Genomic DNA, 19,068 nt, shown 5'->3' with positions numbered 1-19,068 from the left:
TGCCTGGGTGACCACAGCGCAGGGCTCTCAAGCATGCGCCGAGCTATTCTGCGCGGTTTTGCCCACTGTGCATTCTCTGCGGCTTTGTTCAGGAGGCAAGATGTCCGCCCCCACGCGCGGTGTCTCACTGCGGAAGCCGCCATCTTGAGAACCCGGACAATTCCGTACACGAGGAGGAACTTGGTTTATCCCCAGCCTGAGTTTGGACCGTGTCTTTGCGGCGGCGAGGGGAACGGGTAAAATGACCGAAAGGAAGATTATATAAACCCGTGTGGGGCAAAGTTTTGCCGAGAGCTTTTAAAGGATCGGGGAAGAAGGTGCAGTAGTGCAGTCCTTTATTTGAAGACTAACTGGGGAAAGAGGAATTTGGAACGGTGGAATCCTTTTGCAGGGATTCTACTTCAAAGTGCTGGTAAATGGTACAGCCCTATACAGGGGATTCGCCCTATACAAGGGGATTCCACTGTAGGACAGAGGGGCAAAAGTGATGGAAGGGCTCATGGGGGGGGGGGGGCGGAGAGGGGTCATAAAACCATTAATTATGTTAAAAAAAACAATGCTAAGGAATCGCGTTGGGGAAATTCCTACTACCGTAGTATGTTGCAGGGAATGTCTGATGAAAAAAAGGAAAAGTGAGACAATGATGAGACTGAGGCACAAAATAAAGGAGAATCTGAGGAACAGAGAATGGAAACTAAGGCACAAAACGCGGGGGCGGGGGGTGTAGGTATTGAGACTGAAAGGCTGAGGTCTGAGACGAGGGGAGAATGCAGAAGAGGGGGAGACTGAAAGGGATAAAAAGGACACTGAGTGAGTGGAAGGGGGGAAGACTGAGGTAGGGTGGCTAACCCCCTAGGTTTGTCTGGAATTTCCCAGGAAATCCATCCTCAGGACTTCAAACGTCTCAGTTTGAGGAGATGGGTGGGGAAAGTTGGGGGAAAGTGCAAAACCTATAAGGTGACCTAAAAACTAAGGCAATGAGCAACAACGTTTTTATTTTTATTTTTAAAATATAATTTGTCAAGTTAGCTAACATACAGCGTATACAGAGTGCTCTTGGCTTCGGGAGTAGATTCCCAGGATTCATTGCTTACATACAACACCCAGTGCTCATCCCAACAAGTGCCCTCCTCAATGCCCATCACCCTATTTTCCCCTCCCCTGCACCCCTACCCCGCCTCCCCCCCCATCAACCCTCAGTTTGTTCTCTGTATTTAAGAGTCTCTTATGGTTTGCCTATAAGAGTTTGCCTATAGTTTGAAACTATTTTTTCCCCTTCCCTTCCCCCATGGTCCTCTGTTAAGTTTCTACTCATCAAGATAGTATGGTATTGGCACAAAAACAGACACACCGACCAATGGAATAGAATGGAGAACCCAGAACTGGACCTACAAATGTATGGCCAACTAATCTTTGACAAAGCAGGAAAGAATATCCAATGGAAAGAAGTCTCTTTAGCAAATGGTGCTGGGAGAACTGGACAGCAACACGAAGAAGAATGAAACTGGACCCCACCATTCACAAAAATAAACTAAAATGGATGAAAGACCTAAATGTGAGACAGGAAACCATCAAAATCCTATAGGAGAAAACAGGCAACAACCTCTTTGACCTCAGCCACAGCAACTTCTTGCTCTACACATCTCCAAAGGCAAGGGAAATACAAGCAAAAATGAACTACTGGGACCTCATCAAGATAAAAAACTTTTGCCCTGCAAAGGAAATAATCAACAAAACTAAAAGGCAATGGATGGAATGGGAGAAGATATTTGCAAATGACACATCGGATAAAGGGTTAGTATCCAAAATCTATAAAGAACTTACCAACCTCAACACCTAAAAAACAATCCAATGAAGAAATGGGCCGAAGACATGAGTAGACACTTTTCCAAAGACGACATCCAGATGGCCAACAGACACATGAAAATATGCACAACACGTTTTTAAAGTCAAGTGGATAAGGATATAGATTTTATACCTTTCCCAGTCAGCATTGCTATTTTTCCCCTTGGCTTCTGATGTTGGCAACCATGATTTGCGATTTACAATAATGGATTATCCATTGTTGTGTCACTCAGGAGTGATACGTTTTAAGTGTATAACTTAAATGCATGGCAATCATAAGTGTTAACAGTCTTTTGCTTTGTCTGTGGATTAACCATCGTGCTTTGTACATAATGCTTGTTTAATTTTTAAATTGTTAAATATTGTGACCATGTTTTCTAAGAGTTCAGAAAATGAAAATGAAAACAACTGTAATACCAATGACATTGCCCAAAAAAAGCCTCTTATTTTGAGGACAGATGTAAAGACACACCCATACCTGGATTAGGGAGGTAAAAAACTAAAATAGAGCAAATTGCACAATATGCAAAAGAGAATTCAGGCTTGGGCATGGTGGTGAAAGGGGTGCAAAAGCACAATGAAACGAGTCAAGGATGACAGGCAAATACTTCTAAATAAATAAAAGGGTTTTTGCCTCCCCAAAAGACACCAACACTGAGTTGAAAATAGTAATTTCCCAGTTATATCAGACAGACACCATAAATAGATATTACTGTATAGTTCTAATCACTTATATATGAAACGGAATAAAATTACATTTCCAAACTCAAATGTTGCAACTAAAATGTCCTGTGGACAAAAGGAGAAATTTTGGTAACAGATGTGTTAGCCCCTTACAGTGTAGAGCCAATCCTGCTTTGTATTATTATTATCATTATTACTATTTTTATGTTTACTTATTTTTGAGAGAGAGAGCACAAGCAGGGGAGGAACAGAGAGAGGGGGGACAAAGAATCCAAAGGAGGCTCTGTGCTGCCAGTGCAAAGCTCCACACGGGTTCGAACCCATGAACTGTTAGATCATGATCTCAGCTGGTCAGTCGCTCAACCGACTGAGCCACCCAGGCGCCCCTTTTATTATTTTTTATTTATTTTATTATTTTATTTTATTAAGAGAGAGAAAGAGTGTAAGGGAGAGTGGCAGAGGGGGAGAGAGTGAATCTTAAGCAGGCTCCACACTTAGCATGGAGCCTGATGTGGGGCTCGATTCCACATCCCTGGGATCATGACATGAGCCGAAATCAAGAGTTGGGCACTCAACCAATTGAGCCGCCCAGATGCCCCAATCCTGCTTTCAATGGTATATCAGGAAATACATCAAATCATGACAAAACAAATCCCCTAGCTCTTCACACCTGGATTGAAAAATGGAGGTCAAACTGTCTTTTTCATTTATAAAGATTTTCATGAAACTAAAGAAAATAATATTGTTGATATCTTGTCCAATTGTAAACTAGACTTTTTTCAACTAGAAAAATGTTCAGTAGACACTGCAAGTGTAAATCTGCAGTTCAATTCACTCTATACTTATCAAAGTAAATGAAAACATCTTACCTGCTAAGATAGCATATAGTTATAGATAACATATAGTTAGAGCATGTTTCTTCCCTATCCATTAATCCATTTACATTTAAAATGACCACTGTTCTGCCATTTTGCTAGTTGTTTCTATGTGTCATATTTTTTGTGTGTGCCTCAATTCCCTCAATACTGTCTTCTTTGTGTTTGATTTTTTTTTTCTTACAGTGTTCCATTTTGATTCCCTGCTTAGTTCTTTTTTTGAAAATGTTTTAGTTATTCTCTTATTGGTTGCTATGGAAATTACAATTAACATCCTGAATGTACAATCTACTTTGAATCGTTACCAATGTAGCTCTAATAGCATACAAAACATTGATCCTTTACAACTCTGTCCTCCCGTTACTTTCACCTTTCTGTTGTTATTGTAGACAAAATAGACATGAAGTCAGAAATTGTTACAAGAGAAAAAAGGTCATTATATATTGATAAAAGAGTCAATTCATCAAAAATATTAACAATTATGAACATTTATACACTGAACAAGGACCAAAAATATTGAAGCAAATATTGACATTATTAAAGGGAGAAATGGACAGTTTTATAATAGCAGTGGGAGACTTCAACACCCCATTTCAAATAATGGATTGAACATAGAAACACAAAATGAATAAGGATATAAATAACCTGATTAACACTTAAACTAGACCGAAGAGACATACAGGACACTATACCCAGTAACAGCTAAACACTTATTTTTTTCAGGTTCACACGGAACATTCTTCAGGATGTACCACATCTTAGGCTACAAAACAAGTATCAATAAATTTTAAAACACTGAAATCATATATACTATGTTCTCCAACCACAAGGTAATGAAATTAGAAACTAATGAGAAGAAAAACTGGAAAGTTCACAAATATGTAGAAATTAAACAGGACATTATTAGATAACCAGTGGGTAAAAGAAAAAAAAAAAACGCAAGGGAAATCTAAAAGTATTTGAGGTTGCCCGGGTGGCTCCGTGGGTTAAGTGTCTGACTTCAGTTCAGGTGATGATCTCACAGTTCGTGGGTTCAAGCCCTGCATTGGGCTCTGTGCTGAACACTTGCTCAGAGCCTGGAGCCTGCTTCAGATTCTGTGTCTCCTTCTTTCTCTGTCCCTCCTCTGCTCATGCTCTGTCTCACTCTGTCTCTCAAAAATAAATGTAAAAAAAAAATTGTTTTAGGGGCGCCTGGGTGGCGCAGTCAGTTAAGCGTCCGACTTCAGCCAGGTCACGATCTCACGGTCCGTGAGTTCGAGCCCCGCGTCGGGCTCTGGGCTGATGGCTCAGAGCCTGGAGCCTGTTTCCGATTCTGTGTCTCCCTCTCTCTCTGCCCCTCCCCCGTTCATGCTCTGTCTCTCTCTGTCCCAAAAATAAATAAACGTTAAAAAAAAAAAAATTAAAAAAAAAATTGTTTTAAATACTTGGAAACAGGGGTGCCTAGGTGGCTCAGTAGGTTAAGCGTACAAACTCTTGATTTCGGTTCAGGTCATGATCTCATGGTTTGTGAATTTGAGCCCTACTTGGGGGCCCGTGCTAACAGGATTGAGCCTGTTTAGGATTCTTTCTCCCTTCCTCTCTCTTGGTCCCTCCCCTGATTGTGCACATCTCTCTCTCAAGATAAATAAATAAACATTATAAAAAAAAAAAAGGAAGTAACATTAAATAATATGGAATCAACCAGTGAGAAAATATTTTCCTCATGTTTGTATCCCTATCCTTCTGGTTAAATCAAAGAAAAAGTATCAATACTCATGTTTGTAACATCTAACACTTCCTCTTCTTTTTTAAACCTAGGCGTCTAGTTCAGAGCCTTTGGCAAACTACAGTAGCTACTTAACTAAAAGTAAGTAAAATCCCAGCTTGGGATTCTCTCTCTCTCCCTTTGCCCCTCCCCACCACCCTCAAACAGAGACAAATGAAACAAAACAAAACAAATGACAACACCAAGCTTATTGGATACAGTGAAGGCAGGGCATGGATGGAAATTTAGAGCTGTAAATGCCTACATTAAAAAAAGAAGCAATATCACAAGCAATTGCCTAACTTTACACCTTAAGTAACTAGAAAGACATGAAAACTAAAACAGAAGGAGGAAGGAGATAATAAAGATTCGAGTGGAAATAAACAAAATAGAGAAGAACAATAGAAATGATCAACAGAACCAGTAGTTGGTTCTTTGAAAGATCAAAATAAATAAGTAAACTTAAAAAAAAAAAAAGATCAAACACAGAACAAGGATGCCTCCTTTCACCACTTTATTCAACATTGTGCTGAAATTATGGCCATAGTAATTAGCCAAGGGAAAACAATAATCAGGGGCATCCAAATTAGAAAGGAAGATGAAAACTGTATCTATTCACAGGCAACATAATCTTAGTAAAATCCAAAAACCTCTCCCTCCTGCCTCACACACAAATTATTGAAGCTAATAAATTCAGTAAGGTTGCAGGATACAAGGCCAACATAAAAGTGATATTTCTACACAATATCAACAAACAATTCGAAAAGGACATTAAGCAAACAATTCCATTTATAATAGCATCCAAAGGAATAGAATACCAACAAATAAATTAAACCAAATAAGTACAATACTTCTACATTGAAAACTACAAAAACATTGCTGAAAAGAATTAAAGATCTAAGCAAAAGGAAAGGTAGTATGCAATCACTGATTCGGAAAACTTGATAATATTAAGATGCAATATTCCCCAAAGGCATCCAGAGATTCAATGAAATTCCTATCAAAACCCAACAGCTTCTTTTGCAGAAATAGAAAAGGTTATCCTTAAATGCACACAGAATTGCAAGAGACCCAGAATAGACAAAACAACCTTGGAAAAAGAACAAAGTTGGGCGGCTTATACTTTTTTACTTCAAAAATTACTACAAAACCATGGTTATCAAAACAATGTGGTACTAGCATATGGGTAGACATATATAGGTCAATAGAATAGAATGAAGAGTCCAGAAATATACCCAGACACCTATGTTCAAGTGGTTTTTGACATGGGTGGCAAGACCATTCAATGAGAAAAGGACTGTTCTTTCAAGAAATAGCCCTGGGAAAATTAGATAGGCACATGCAAAGGAATAAAATTGGACCCTTACCTTCCATCATATGAAAATAGCCAACAATCACATGAAAAATTCTTGACATTATTAGTCATCAGGGAACTGCAAATCAAAACCAAAATGAGATACCACTTTATACCCACTAGGATGGCTAGCATCAAAAAGTCAGATAATAACAAATGTTAGTAATGATGTGGTGAAATCAGAACCCTCATACACTGCTGGTGGGAATGTAAAATGGTGTAGCCACTTTGGAAAAAACTTGGCACTAAACAGAGAATGACCCAGCAATTCCACTGCCAGGAATCTACACGCAAGAATTGAAAGTGGTATATCTACACCAAAATGTGTACACTATTTACATAATTATTCATAAAAGTCAAAAGGTACAAACAAGCCAAATGCCGATCAAATGGTGAATGGATAAAGAAAATGTGGTCTGTACATACAATAGAATATTATTTGTCCATAAAGAATGAACTGATACATGCTACAATACGGGTGAACCTTGAAAATATTACCTTAGTGATAAGTAATAAGTGAAATAAGTGAAAGAAGGCAGTCATAAAAGACTACATAGTACATGATTCAATTTATATGAAAATATAAATAGAACAGGCATATCTACAGAGCCTGAAAGTACCCGGCTTAGGTATTTAGGGCTGGGAGGTGGTGAATAGTGGGGCAATAGCTAAAGGGTACCGAGTTTCTTTTTGCAGTGATAACAATGTTCTGAAATTGATTGTGGTGATGGCTGCACATATCTGTGACTATACTAAAAGCCACTAAATTACATACTTTAAATGGGTGAATTATATCTAAATACAGGTATTCTTTTTTTTTTTTAATTTTTTTTAACATTTATTTTTGAGACAGAGAGAGACAGAGCATGAATGGGGGGAGGATCAGAGAGAGAGGGAGACACAGAATCAGAAGCAGGCTCCAGGTTCTGAGCTGTCAGCACAGAGCCCAACGCGGGGCTCGAACTCACAGACCGCGAGATCACGACCTGAGCCAAAGTCGGACGCTTAACTGACTGAGCCACCCAGGCGCCCCCAGATATTCTTTTTTTAAAAAGCTGAAATTCTTAAAGTAGTCAGAGGAAAACACGTATTTCCTTTAAGGACTAAGACTGTCAACTGACTTTTCAATAGAAACTATGAAAGCCAGAAAACAATGCAGTCCTGGAACATGTATATAATTCGAAACTCTTCCTTAGCAAAAGGAATAAGTAAAACTACATCTACTCCATATAGTACTACTCCTACTCCCGTAAGTAGAAGTACTTTTACAATTGTTTTTTACCATAAAAATTTTTAATATTTCCCATAATTTAGTCTTCTATTTTCTCCTTATAGTAACATGTTAAAGAGTTTCCCCACCCAAAGATTTAGTACAGACAGCCTTATATTTAAATGTTTATAAATTTTACACTTTCGTTTTTATGCAGTATTTCATACAGATTAAGGACATTTACTATAGAGCAAAGGTTATCAAATGTTTTTTAGTAAAAGGCCAAATAGTAAACAATTTAGGTTTTACAGGCCATATGGCCTCTATCACAAATCAACTCCACTGTTGTAGAGTAACAGCAGCCATAGACAATAGTAAATAAATAAATGTTGCTATGTCCCAATAAAACTTTATTTATATACACTAAAATTAGAATTTCATATAGTGTTCATGTATTGTGAAATACTATTTTATGTTAACCATTTTTTAAATTTTCTCTATGTTATGATATTTTGACATTCTGGGGTGGAGGTCACTGCTGACTGGGGAAACTGCCCCTCTCAGAAATAGTTAATTCCTATTGTGATAAACAGCTTACCTGACAGCATTCCTCCCATATGCAAACCAGCCAAACCCAAGTCCATACCCCCAACCACCTCCTTTATCTAACAGTCACACACCAACCTAATATTCCCCTGCCCTGAATCAATCCAGGTAACAATTAAGGCCAATCCCTATACCCCCAAGCCCACCAGAATTATTCAAACCAGCCAATCGTAAATGGTTTATTCTGCTCTGCCTTTCCTTTCTCATGTAAATGCCAATAAAGGCTATGGTCTAGAGTGCACTTGTGATGAGCACTGGGTGATATATAGAAATACTGAATCACTATGATTATAGTTTTATTGTAGCATTAGGATAGGAATGAGAACTAGCCAAAGGGAGAGACTAATAGTGTAAGATCTGAAAGGGTTACAAAAGTGAAACTTTTGTATGATCTCTGAGTCAGAGATACCTACAATACTGCCAACGAGGGAAGTTCACCTGAGCTCCCCGTCCAGAGTTTTTATCCAGGTTTCATTACCTACGTGGCCTTCAGGCTAAACTCAATCTCCAACCCTGCCTTATACCCCTGAGAGATTCTCCAAATGATATCTTCTGGTTTAAAACCCCAACTCTCTAATCACATGGTCTTTGTGGAGTGGCCAGCCCACACCCTGAGTCATCTTCTCAGTGTCAACTCTCCAGGGACCCACCATGAGTCATTCTAGGTAGGATGAATTATCAGGGCCCACCAGGGGCATTTCCATTACTGGGGAAATTCCACAGATCTAGAGGTTACCTCTCAATAATAGAGGACAAAAATCTTTATTCTGCCAGCCATATTCTTTACTGCAAGTGTTTAGAGCTTACTTGCCAGAAACTTGGAATGAAAGCCAAAATCTTTATTACACGACAGTAAATGCTGTATAAGTTTTTGTTGTAACTTTTAAGCCATATGGAAACTGGCACAACATGGAAGATGATTATCCAAAATTATTTTTCCCAAAAAAACAGTTTCCCTAGAACTATGGGTACCTATCAGGGCATTGATTAATGTCGCACTAGATCAACATGAAGCATCTTTATAACATCAAAGTACCCTGTGGAGGAAACCTGTCTGTAGATTTTTTCAAGTTTTTTTTTTTTTTTTTTAATGTTACACAGACTAGTTAGCTATTGGTCTTCAAGTCTGTGTAATCAAAATTAATTTGTGTGTTCTCAGAAAATATGCCAGCTGGTCACAGAATACTAATTTAAACCATTGCTAGCTTTCATTTACAGGCATTTTAGTGAAATCTCTGAAATGTATCTCCCCTTTCGTCAAAACATTATACTCACGGGTCCATTCAGAAAAGCAGAAAGGCTGACCACAAAAATATGAAAGGCTTCGGGCTCAAACTCAAATTCCAGAGTTAAGTCCTGCAGGCTCAGGCCCGGGAAAATTCTTGAAACGTTGTAGGTCTGGCTAGCTATCGCTAGGCTCTGGCTCAGTACTTCGAGCCACCCTCTATGGGTTCTCTTTGGAGGAGGGGTTTGGAGCCTGGAGCGGGAACTGCACTGTCGGAATCCGCTGCAATGCGCCCCGACGCCCCACGCGCGCCCGGCCTCTCGCTGCGCATGTGCAGCGCCGCCGCTGAGGCATTCTGGGAGATGTATTTTGCAGTCGAAGGGAACGGCCTCCGGCGAGACCCGCGCGCGCGCGAGACGTCCTCTTCTGCGCATGTGTGCCTTCCCTGTCCTCACAGCGCTGCCCCCGGGCGGGAATGAGGCTCTGATCCTTGCACCTGGTTGGTCTTGGTCCGGGCTGGAGGTGCGCGGAGGAAGCGGGCGCGGATTTGGGGAAGTGGAGTGAGTGGGTGAAGAACAATAGGACTTTGAGGGTAGGCGTGGACTGGGGTGTGTCAAAAGCTGCAGTGACCATCCTCAACCTGGGTCCGTGAGTCTGGGGGGGGCGGGGTCCCAGGTCTGCATTCTTGCTGGTGTCGCGCTGCAGGTGTCGCGCTACAGATGTCGCTCCCGGAGCGCATCCAGCGGTGCCAGTACGCGCAAGTGGCACCAGGGTCAGGAGCGCCCTCCGGGGTGTGCAAAGAGAACCAAGTTTTACTGAAGGTCTGAAATGTTCCAGGTGGAGTACTACCTTACTACCTGCTTTTCCAAAGGCATCTAACTTTTAACCCTACAGCAACCCTCTAAGTCAGGTTTCCAACCATTGGCTGCAACGCAGTAGTGGTGGTGAAATCTGTTTAGTGAGTCAAGACTAGTATTTTATTTGCCAGTACTTTTAGGTCGTATATAATTTACATAGAATGATTTGCACATAATTTACAGAGTAAAAAGTTTGTAGATGCACCCGTATGATTACCACCCCCATCAAAATACAGAACATTTTCATCCCCCAGAAATGCAACCCCCCCCCACCTGCTTAAGAACCAGTTTTTTCAATTTCTATCTCTATAGGCTAGTTTTGCTTTGTAGAACATCATATAAATGAAATCCTACAGCATGTACTCTTATATGCAAGCATTAAAAATAAATACTGTGAAGTAGCACATATGTATTCCCTTGTGATAAGGATTGTTTTATGAAATGTATTATATATAACTATTTTTAAAATGACTATTGGGTATCCATTAGCCAGACACTATTGTTAGTGCTAGGGGTGCAATACTGAATCAAGCAGACAAAAATCCCTGCCTTCATGAAATTTTAGTTTTAGTAAGTAGAGATAGTCAATTAACAGTAAGCATAATTATGTAGTATATTAGATAGTAAATTATGTATTTGAACTTATACACAAAGAAAAAGTAGATCAGGGTAAGGGAGATGGGGGGATTAAGTTTAAATTAGGTAGACAGCGAAGGCCTCCTTGGTGATTTTTGAGCAAAGATGAAGAAATAGAAGGTTGTGCTGGGTAGAAGGAACAGCCAGCATGGAGACACACACACACACACACACACACACACACACACACATTAACATTAGGTTGTTTTGTAAAATATGTTTCTTACCTTAATCAAAATATGTTTCTTACCTAATCACTGATACAACATAGATATTATTTCTGATTTTACTGAGGCTCAGAAAGGTAAAGCTGAGTAACTTGCCCAAAGTCAAATAGCCAGCAGGTAAATTCAAGCCCAAATGTTTTCCTCTAAATCTCCTACCCTTTATAGAGGTCTCCCAACCTAAAACATAGGATTTAACTGACCTCTGCTCCTGCTTGGCTTGGAGCACAGGAATCTGCACCTCAGCTCCCCTGGGAAAGATTCCAGAAAGACTGTTGCGTGAATCTCACCATGTGGACATTTTATTTCCAGGGTCTGTTGGTGTCTCTTCCCCAGTTCCTAGGTCCCAGTGAGAATCTGTTGCTGGTACATTCTACCTTCAGACTCCAACCTGTCTGTGCTCCTACAGCCCTAGTTAGAATCCACAGAAGGCATGACTAAACAGTCACAAAAGGATGTGCACCAGTTGCCATTACATATTGATAAATATTTGGCAACATCATTTTTGATGACTGTAAATTACTTTATCTTTGGAGTATATATCTGTTTGTTTTACCAGTTCCTTAATGTCTTCCAACTTTTCAATATGTTAAAAATGCTACAACAGATATCCTTGCAGCAGATATCCTAAATCTCAGTGCAAATCTGTGGTTTTTCTCACAGTGAGTTCTAGAGGCCCAGGGGACAATCTCCCACAGGGTGGCTTCCTCAGCCCAGCTGTTGCGGCATCTGCATATGGGTTTGTTACACTGGTGATTCTGGGATCTTCAAGTCATACCTGGTCTCTCATGGCTCCATCCCTTCCCTTCCCTCTGTCCTCATAGATCTCTGTCTTCACCCAGAGGCTGCAGAAAATGACCAAGTCGCAGGTGAGTTAGTTTGTCCCATTATATAGGAACAGGAGTGAGGGACTGTAAAAATGACCATGTGAGCTAAAATCGTGCAAAGGAATCTTAATAATTAGCAGGATTTTTTACATTGGTTATGGTTCTGTGACCTTTAAAAATTTTGGTCCAAACATTAAATCCTCTTACTGTTGGTTATACAAGTATAGGGAAATGAAAAATACTAAAAACAAATATTTAGCACATTATAATTTGAAACATTGAGAATTAAAATATTTGTTGAAAAAACACTTATCGCGAGCATTTTGAACAGTGCCTTTTCTCTTTGTGTAACTTGGTAGCAAGTGAGCAATTTTTCTGTGCCTTGGCAAATTGGATCAGATTCCAATATTTGATCTTTTGGATCTAGGACATTCAGTTCTGGACATGTATGGGGCGCTCGCTAAATGTTTGCTTAGTGACTTAATGAATGAATGGCCTAATAAATAACGAACCCGTAAGTATAAACTACTCTAGATATGATTTTTGTGTCACCCACGAAGTGGAACACAAAACTAGACAAATGGGCATCAAAGGACTGTGCTAGAGAAACAGAATGAGACCAAATTAGTATAATACAACCCACAATGAAATGGGGCTAAATTTCAGGAAGGATAATCAAGTAATGAACATGCTTAAAACCATTTGCCATGCTTTTTGTTTCTACTTTGTGCAATACCGATGACTTTAGTTGGAATAGGAATGTGTTGTTACAGGGACCGGTATCATTCAAGGATGTGGTTGTGAATTTCACCCAGGAGGAGTGGCAGTATCTGGACCTTCCCCAGAGGGATCTATACAAGGATGTGATGCTGGAGAACTATATCAACCTCATCTCAGTGGGTGAGGACCATTTCCCAGTGTTGACTGACGTGCCTGGTTAATTACTTTTCCTTTCTCAGTTGCTCCAAATTGTCAGTCCTTGGAAGTACTTTTACAAGTATGGCTCTGAGTCTTAGTAGATTTAGCATTGACAGTCTCTGGGAGGTACGACTACAAGTTTGTTTAAAGACCTCTCTTTTTCAGATACAAATGGGCACCTTCATCGGGCAGTTCCTGATGAAGTTCAGAGTTCAAAGGACCTGAAGCCCAGGTAGCTAGGTCCAAATCCCATATCATTTTCCATTGACAGGCTATCAAACTACTAAGCCATCTGTGATCCACAAGTTGGAGCAAGGTGAAGAACCATGGATGGTAGAGAGAGAAATCCCAAATTGGAGCTATGCAGGTGAGTTAGGTAAAGAGCTCTGTGGATGGAAGTGAATGAAATTACGATCACAGTTGATCTGGGGCTCCTGGGTGGCTCTGTCCGTTAAGCGTCTGACTTTGGCTCAGGTCATGATCTCGTGGTCCGTGAGTTCAAGCCCCATTTCGGGCTCTGTGCTGATAGCTCAGAGCCTGGAGCCTGCTTTGGATTCTGTGTCTCCCTCTCTTTGCCCTTCCCCTTGTCTCTCTCTCAAAAATAAATAAACATTAAAAAATAATCACAGTTGATCTAATGGTTACCAGAGGGGAGGTGGTGAGAGGATGGGTGAAATAGATGAAGGGGATTTAGAGTATATTTATCATGGGGCACCTGGGTGGCTCCATCAGTTAAGTGTCCGACTTCAGCTCAGGTCATGATCTCATGATTCATGAGTTCAAGCCCCGCATCAGGCTCCTTGCTGACAGCTCAGAGCCTGGAGCCTGCTTTAGATTCTGTGTCTCCCTCTCTATCTGCCCCTCCCACCGCTCATGCTGTGTCTCTGTCTCTCTCTCAAAAATAAGTAAACATTAAAAAAAAAATTTTAAAGAGTATATTTATCATGATGAGCACTGACTAATATATGGAACTGTTGAATCACTATATTTTACACCTGAAACTAATATAACACTATATGTTAACTATACTGGAATTTAAAAGAAGTTTTAGAAAAAGATCACAGTTGATCAATAAGGGTTAGCATCTTTGAAAAATATGCTTCAGGACTCTCTTCTTTTTTTTTTTTAATTTTTTTTTTCAACGTTTATTTATTTTTGGGACAGAGAGAGACAGAGCATGAATGGGGGAGGTGCAGAGAGAGAGGGAGACACAGAATCGGAAACAGGCTCCAGGCTCCGAGCCATCAGCCCAGAGCCCGACGCGGTGCTCGAACTCACGGACCGCGAGATCGTGACCTGGCTAAAGTCGGACGCTTAACCGACTGCGCCACCCAGGCGCCCCAGGACTCTCTTCTTAAAGGCCTTAGACCTTTTGAAATAACTGGGATGGCCGACATAAGTTCCTTATTCACCTGAACACTATTTCCATATATCACCTTGCCACAGTAATGCTTTTCTTTGCATGGCTGTTAAAGAGTGATGTTTTCCTTGCCAGGTATATTCTGCCTGTGATTCTCACCAACTTCATTTAAGACGTAGAGAAGATTTTTTCTTTTTTTTTTTTTTTTTCAATTTTGACAAAGTATACATAAGGCAGAATTTAACTATTTTTAAGCATACAGTTCAGTGCCATTAAGTGTATGCCCACTGATGTGCCACCATCACCACCATCCATCTCCAGAGCTCTTTCATCATCACGAGTTGAAACTCTGTACCCCATTAAACAGTAACTCCCCATTCTACCTCCCCTGCTTGCCCCTGGGAACCACTATTCTCCTTTCTTTGCTATGAATCTGACTATTCTGGGTACCCCATCTAAATGGAATCATACAATATTTGTCCTTTTATATCTGATTTATTTTACTTAGCGTAATACCTTCAGAGTTCATCCGTGTTACAGCATGTGATAGAATTTTATTCCTTCTTATGGCTGAATAATATTCTATCATGTGTATATACCACATTTTGTTTATCTGCTCATTTACAGTGAACATTTGAATTGTTTCCACCTTTGGGCTACTGTGAATTATGCTTCTATGAACATTGGTGTACAAATAACCTGTTTGAGCCCCTGCTTTCAGTTCTTTGAGGTATATACCCAGAAGTGAATTTGCTGGATCATGTGGTGATTCTGTGTTTACATTTTTAAGGAATTGCTATGATGTTTTCCATAGCTACCACACAATTTTACATTCTCACCAGCAGTGCCCAAAGTTTCCAGTTTTTCCACGTTCCTCACCAATGCCTGTTATTTTTTGTTTGGTTTTTATCATAGCAATCCTAATGGATATGAAGTAGTATCTTATTGTGGATTCAACTTGCATTGAATGACTAGTGACATTGAGCATGAGTGTGTTTTGGCCATCCGTATATCTTCCTTGGAACAGATGTCTAGTTTAGCTTCTGGGGACCTAGTGTTGGATAAAGAATGGAAATCCACTCACTTTCTTTAAAGACTGATGGCTTATAGGTTGGGAACGGGGTTAAGAAGTTAAGTAGAGTTGTTGGATTCTGAGCCAAGGAATGACTTTATTGCTCGGACGTAGGTAGCATAAGTTTCACAATAGTCAAGTATTGCCTGCGGTTTATAAGATGGATGAAAATGAAGATAGATAGGATTTTAGATGCTGAATGAGAAATCTGCTGCTTACAGTCTCCATAGTGATAGAATCCAGAAATTTGGAAAGCATGATACAAAGCAGAAAGTGGCAAGCACATAGTTGTCTCAGGATCAGTAATAATACACATAATGATCTCTGAGAAAATGTATTATGTACGAGGCAGTATTCTGAGTACTTTACATCTATTGACTCATTAATCCTCACAACAACACTACAAGGTAGGTGCTATTACTTTCCTTTTTTATGGAAAGGGAAATTGAGACCCAGAGAGATCAAGGAACTTGACCTGTGCCACGTGTCTAATTAGTGAGGGAGGGAGCTAGGATTGAAACCCTGGTAATCTGGATTTACTGCCTGTGTGCTTAACTGCAGTTCCTCTTCCATATGTGGTAGGTAGAGATGAAGGTGGGGAGAGTATTTAAAAGTCAGGATTGGGGTACCTGGGTAGCTCAGTGGGTAAAGCATCTGACTTCAGTTTAGGTCATGATCTCACAGTTCGTGAGTTGAGCCCCACATTGGGCTCTCTGCTGTCAGCACAGAGCCTGCTACAGATCTTCTCTTCCTCTCTCTCTCTCTCTCTGCCCCTTCCCTGCTCACGGTCTCAAAAATAATTAAAAAAAAAAAATTGAAACATCAGGATTAATGCAGTATCTATGAACTATTATAGAATAAGATGATACACTGAGCACCAAGAATCCAGTGGTTAATCTGTCTTGAGGCAGGTAGTATTTTGCTTACCCTGTGGCCTCTCTCTCTCTTACTGGACATATGAATTCCTGGGCCCTCACACCCATACAAGAATGAATTACTGTTATATGGCTTTTTGAAGCACTGGCTACAAAGGTGTTCCTGCTTGCAAGTGGTTGGTGGTTTTGTCAAATCAATTTCATGTTGATGGACGAATAGACAAGAGCTCAGAGACATTGGAAACAAAGAGACAAGTGGAGATTACACTAGAGCAATCCGACAATGAGCTGATGAGCACCAGCTCAGATCTCTCTGTTCCTCAGCCAGTCTTTCCTTCATTTCCTCTAATCACCGTCTCATCCTAGTTATTTTCATTCACCAAATGGGCTCTTCCTATTGACCCTGTCACAGCTTTGATCCCTTTTACTGCTCTTTGGGATTATTTTCATTTTTCTCCCCAATTTGCAAAGTCCTAGTTGGATATGCCAGATACATATGTGTTCTTGGTCATATTCTCTATTTCCATTTCTACTAATAATAGTTTTTTTTAAGTTGTGGTTTTCTTGCAAAGCTCACGCGTGTGGATTCCATTTAGCCTTGGTATTTCTTTTAGATAGAGATATTAGACCTGAGAGTAAAGATTCAGTCTCACAATAGGATAAAAGTTTAGGAGCCATGATACATTAGCAGAAATATCCACACACATATAGTTAATTATGCTTCCTTATAGAAGAAACCTGGCAACTTGATGACCACATGGAACAACACCAAGAGAACCAAGAAGCACTTTTGAAGCATGCTGCATTCATTGACCAGGAAACTGGGACTGACGAGAAAGGTAACAAGTGTAATGCACTTGGAAATATATTTCATCTGCGCACAGACTTCATTTCCTCAAAACAGAGACTCCAAAAATATGACCCCTACGGTAGGAGTTTGAATTTTTTCAGCTTATTTAGTGGTAATAGAAGATACTCAAAAAAGACTGAATGTAGTGAATGTGGGAAAGCCTTCTTCCAGAAGTCAGACCTTATCACACATAAGAGAACTCATACGGGAGAAAAGCCCTTTGTATGTACAGAGTGTGGGAAAGCCTTCAGCAAGAAATCCAATCTTGTTATACATCTCAGGATCCATACTCAAGAGAAACCTTATGAATGTACTGAATGTAGAAAAGCTTTCACCCATAAGTCACACCTCATTGAACATCAAAGAATTCACACTGGGGAGAAACCCTATGAATGTGATGAGTGTGGGAAAGCGTTTTTCCAAAAATCACACCTCAGTATTCATCAGAGAACTCATACTGGAGAGAAACCCTATGGGTGTGACGAATGTGGGAGAGCCTTCAGCATGAAGTCGCACCTCTTTGTACATCAGAGAATACACACAGGAGAGAAACCTTACATATGTACCAGGTGTGAGAGGGCTTTCAGTGAAGTGTCCTGCCTTATGAGACATCAGAAAATCCATACTGGGGAGAAACCTTATGAATGTAATCAGTGTAAAAAAGCCTTTTCTGAGAAGTCTGACCTCCTCATACATCACAGAACTCACACAGGAGAAAAGCCCTATGAATGCAGTCAGTGTGGAAAAGCCTTCAGACATAGCTCGGCCCTCTGTCGACATAAAAGGACTCATAAAGAAAAAATTCCTTAAAAGAGAAACTAATGTGGGAATATCTTCAACGAAAAGCTTCAGTAGAAATCAAATCTTGGAGTGCTGGAGTGGCTCGGTCTGTTAAGCATCTGACTTTGGCCTAGGTCATGATCTTGCTGTTCCGGAGTTCAAGCCCCATGTCCGGCTCTGTGCTGACAGCTCAGGGCCTGGAGCCTGTTTCAGACTCTGTGTCTCCCTCTCTCTCTCTGCCCCTCCCCCCTCTCTTTCTTTCTCTTAAAAAGAAAGAAACATTTAAAAAAAAATCAAATCTTATTATGTATCAAGAAGTCAAGCCTCTTAATTCAACATATTTTAAAAGTGTGTAATTATGTTTTCATAGAAGTGATATTCCAGATGTGATCCCAAAGTATTTCTAGAAAATATAGAAAGTATATCTTCCTTGTCAGGGGCACCTGGGTGGCTCAGTCGGTTAAGCGTCCGACTTCGGCGCAGGTCATGAGTTCATGGTTTGTGAGTTCGAGCCCCACATTGGGCTCTGTGCTGACAGCTCGGAGCCTGGAGCCAGCTTCAGATTCTGTATCTCCGGCTCTCTCTGCCCCTCCCCCACTTGTGCTCTGTCTCTATCAACAATAAATAAAATGTAAAAAAAAAAAAAGTATATCTCCTTGTTAAAGGATAAATGCTCAATGTGGACCACAGAGACTTTTGAAATATTAGTAAGTGGACTAGTCAGAACAAAATTAGAAAACCATATATGGACAACCTACAAAATATGAAAGCCTTAGATTCCTGATTGTATATAAACCTTATACTGGAATTGTATATGTGAAGTTAACATAATTATGAATACAGAATAAGTATTATATGTACAATGCCATCTACCAAGATCTTTTATGTTGAATAATACTATTTTTCTTCTATTTAAAAGAAAATATGTCATTCAAGAAGAATTTAAAACTAATATTATATGTCAACTGTACTTCAATTAAAATAAACTTTTCTTTCCTGTTGAATGCTGGTATGTGTATAAAAGACTTCTGTTAATTTTTGATCAGCAGTAGAGTATGAAAAGGTGTTATTATTATACATATTTATATATGACATAGATACATGAAAGTGGGCAAAAGATGGCTTC

The 19,068-nt window shown here is 40.0% G+C and overlaps 1 protein-coding gene across 1 annotated transcript; it reads left to right on the top strand.

Annotated features, from left to right (window-relative positions):
* Positions 1-9,763: 9,763 nt before the first annotated feature.
* On the top strand, positions 9,764-18,629 carry LOC123576005 (zinc finger protein 501-like). Its single transcript, XM_045437045.1, has 5 exons — positions 9,764-10,065; positions 12,085-12,129; positions 12,861-12,987; positions 13,277-13,372; positions 17,044-18,629. Exons 1-5 carry the CDS (start codon positions 9,976-9,978, stop codon positions 17,970-17,972), a joined length of 1,287 nt encoding a protein of 428 aa, XP_045293001.1. The 5' UTR covers positions 9,764-9,975; the 3' UTR covers positions 17,973-18,629.
* Positions 18,630-19,068: the final 439 nt, after the last annotated feature.

Source organism: Leopardus geoffroyi, chromosome A1 (assembly GCF_018350155.1).
Source record: "Leopardus geoffroyi isolate Oge1 chromosome A1, O.geoffroyi_Oge1_pat1.0, whole genome shotgun sequence".
NCBI classification, from domain to species: Eukaryota; Metazoa; Chordata; class Mammalia; order Carnivora; family Felidae; genus Leopardus; species Leopardus geoffroyi.
The sequence above is the reverse complement of the archived record's forward strand: the minus strand, read 5'-3'. Positions and strand labels throughout refer to the sequence as shown.

Bases quoted from the DNA above. Each gene is read 5' to 3' on its own strand.
- LOC123576005 (XM_045437045.1), top strand. From the start codon at position 9,976: ATGTGTGCCTTCCCTGTCCTCACAGCGCTGCCCCCGGGCGGGAATGAG. The intron at 10,066-12,084 runs GTGCGCGGAGGA...CTGTCCTCATAG, and splicing joins GGTCTTGGTCCGGGCTGGAG to ATCTCTGTCTTCACCCAGAG. The intron at 12,988-13,276 runs GTGAGGACCATT...TTCCATTGACAG, and splicing joins TATCAACCTCATCTCAGTGG to GCTATCAAACTACTAAGCCA.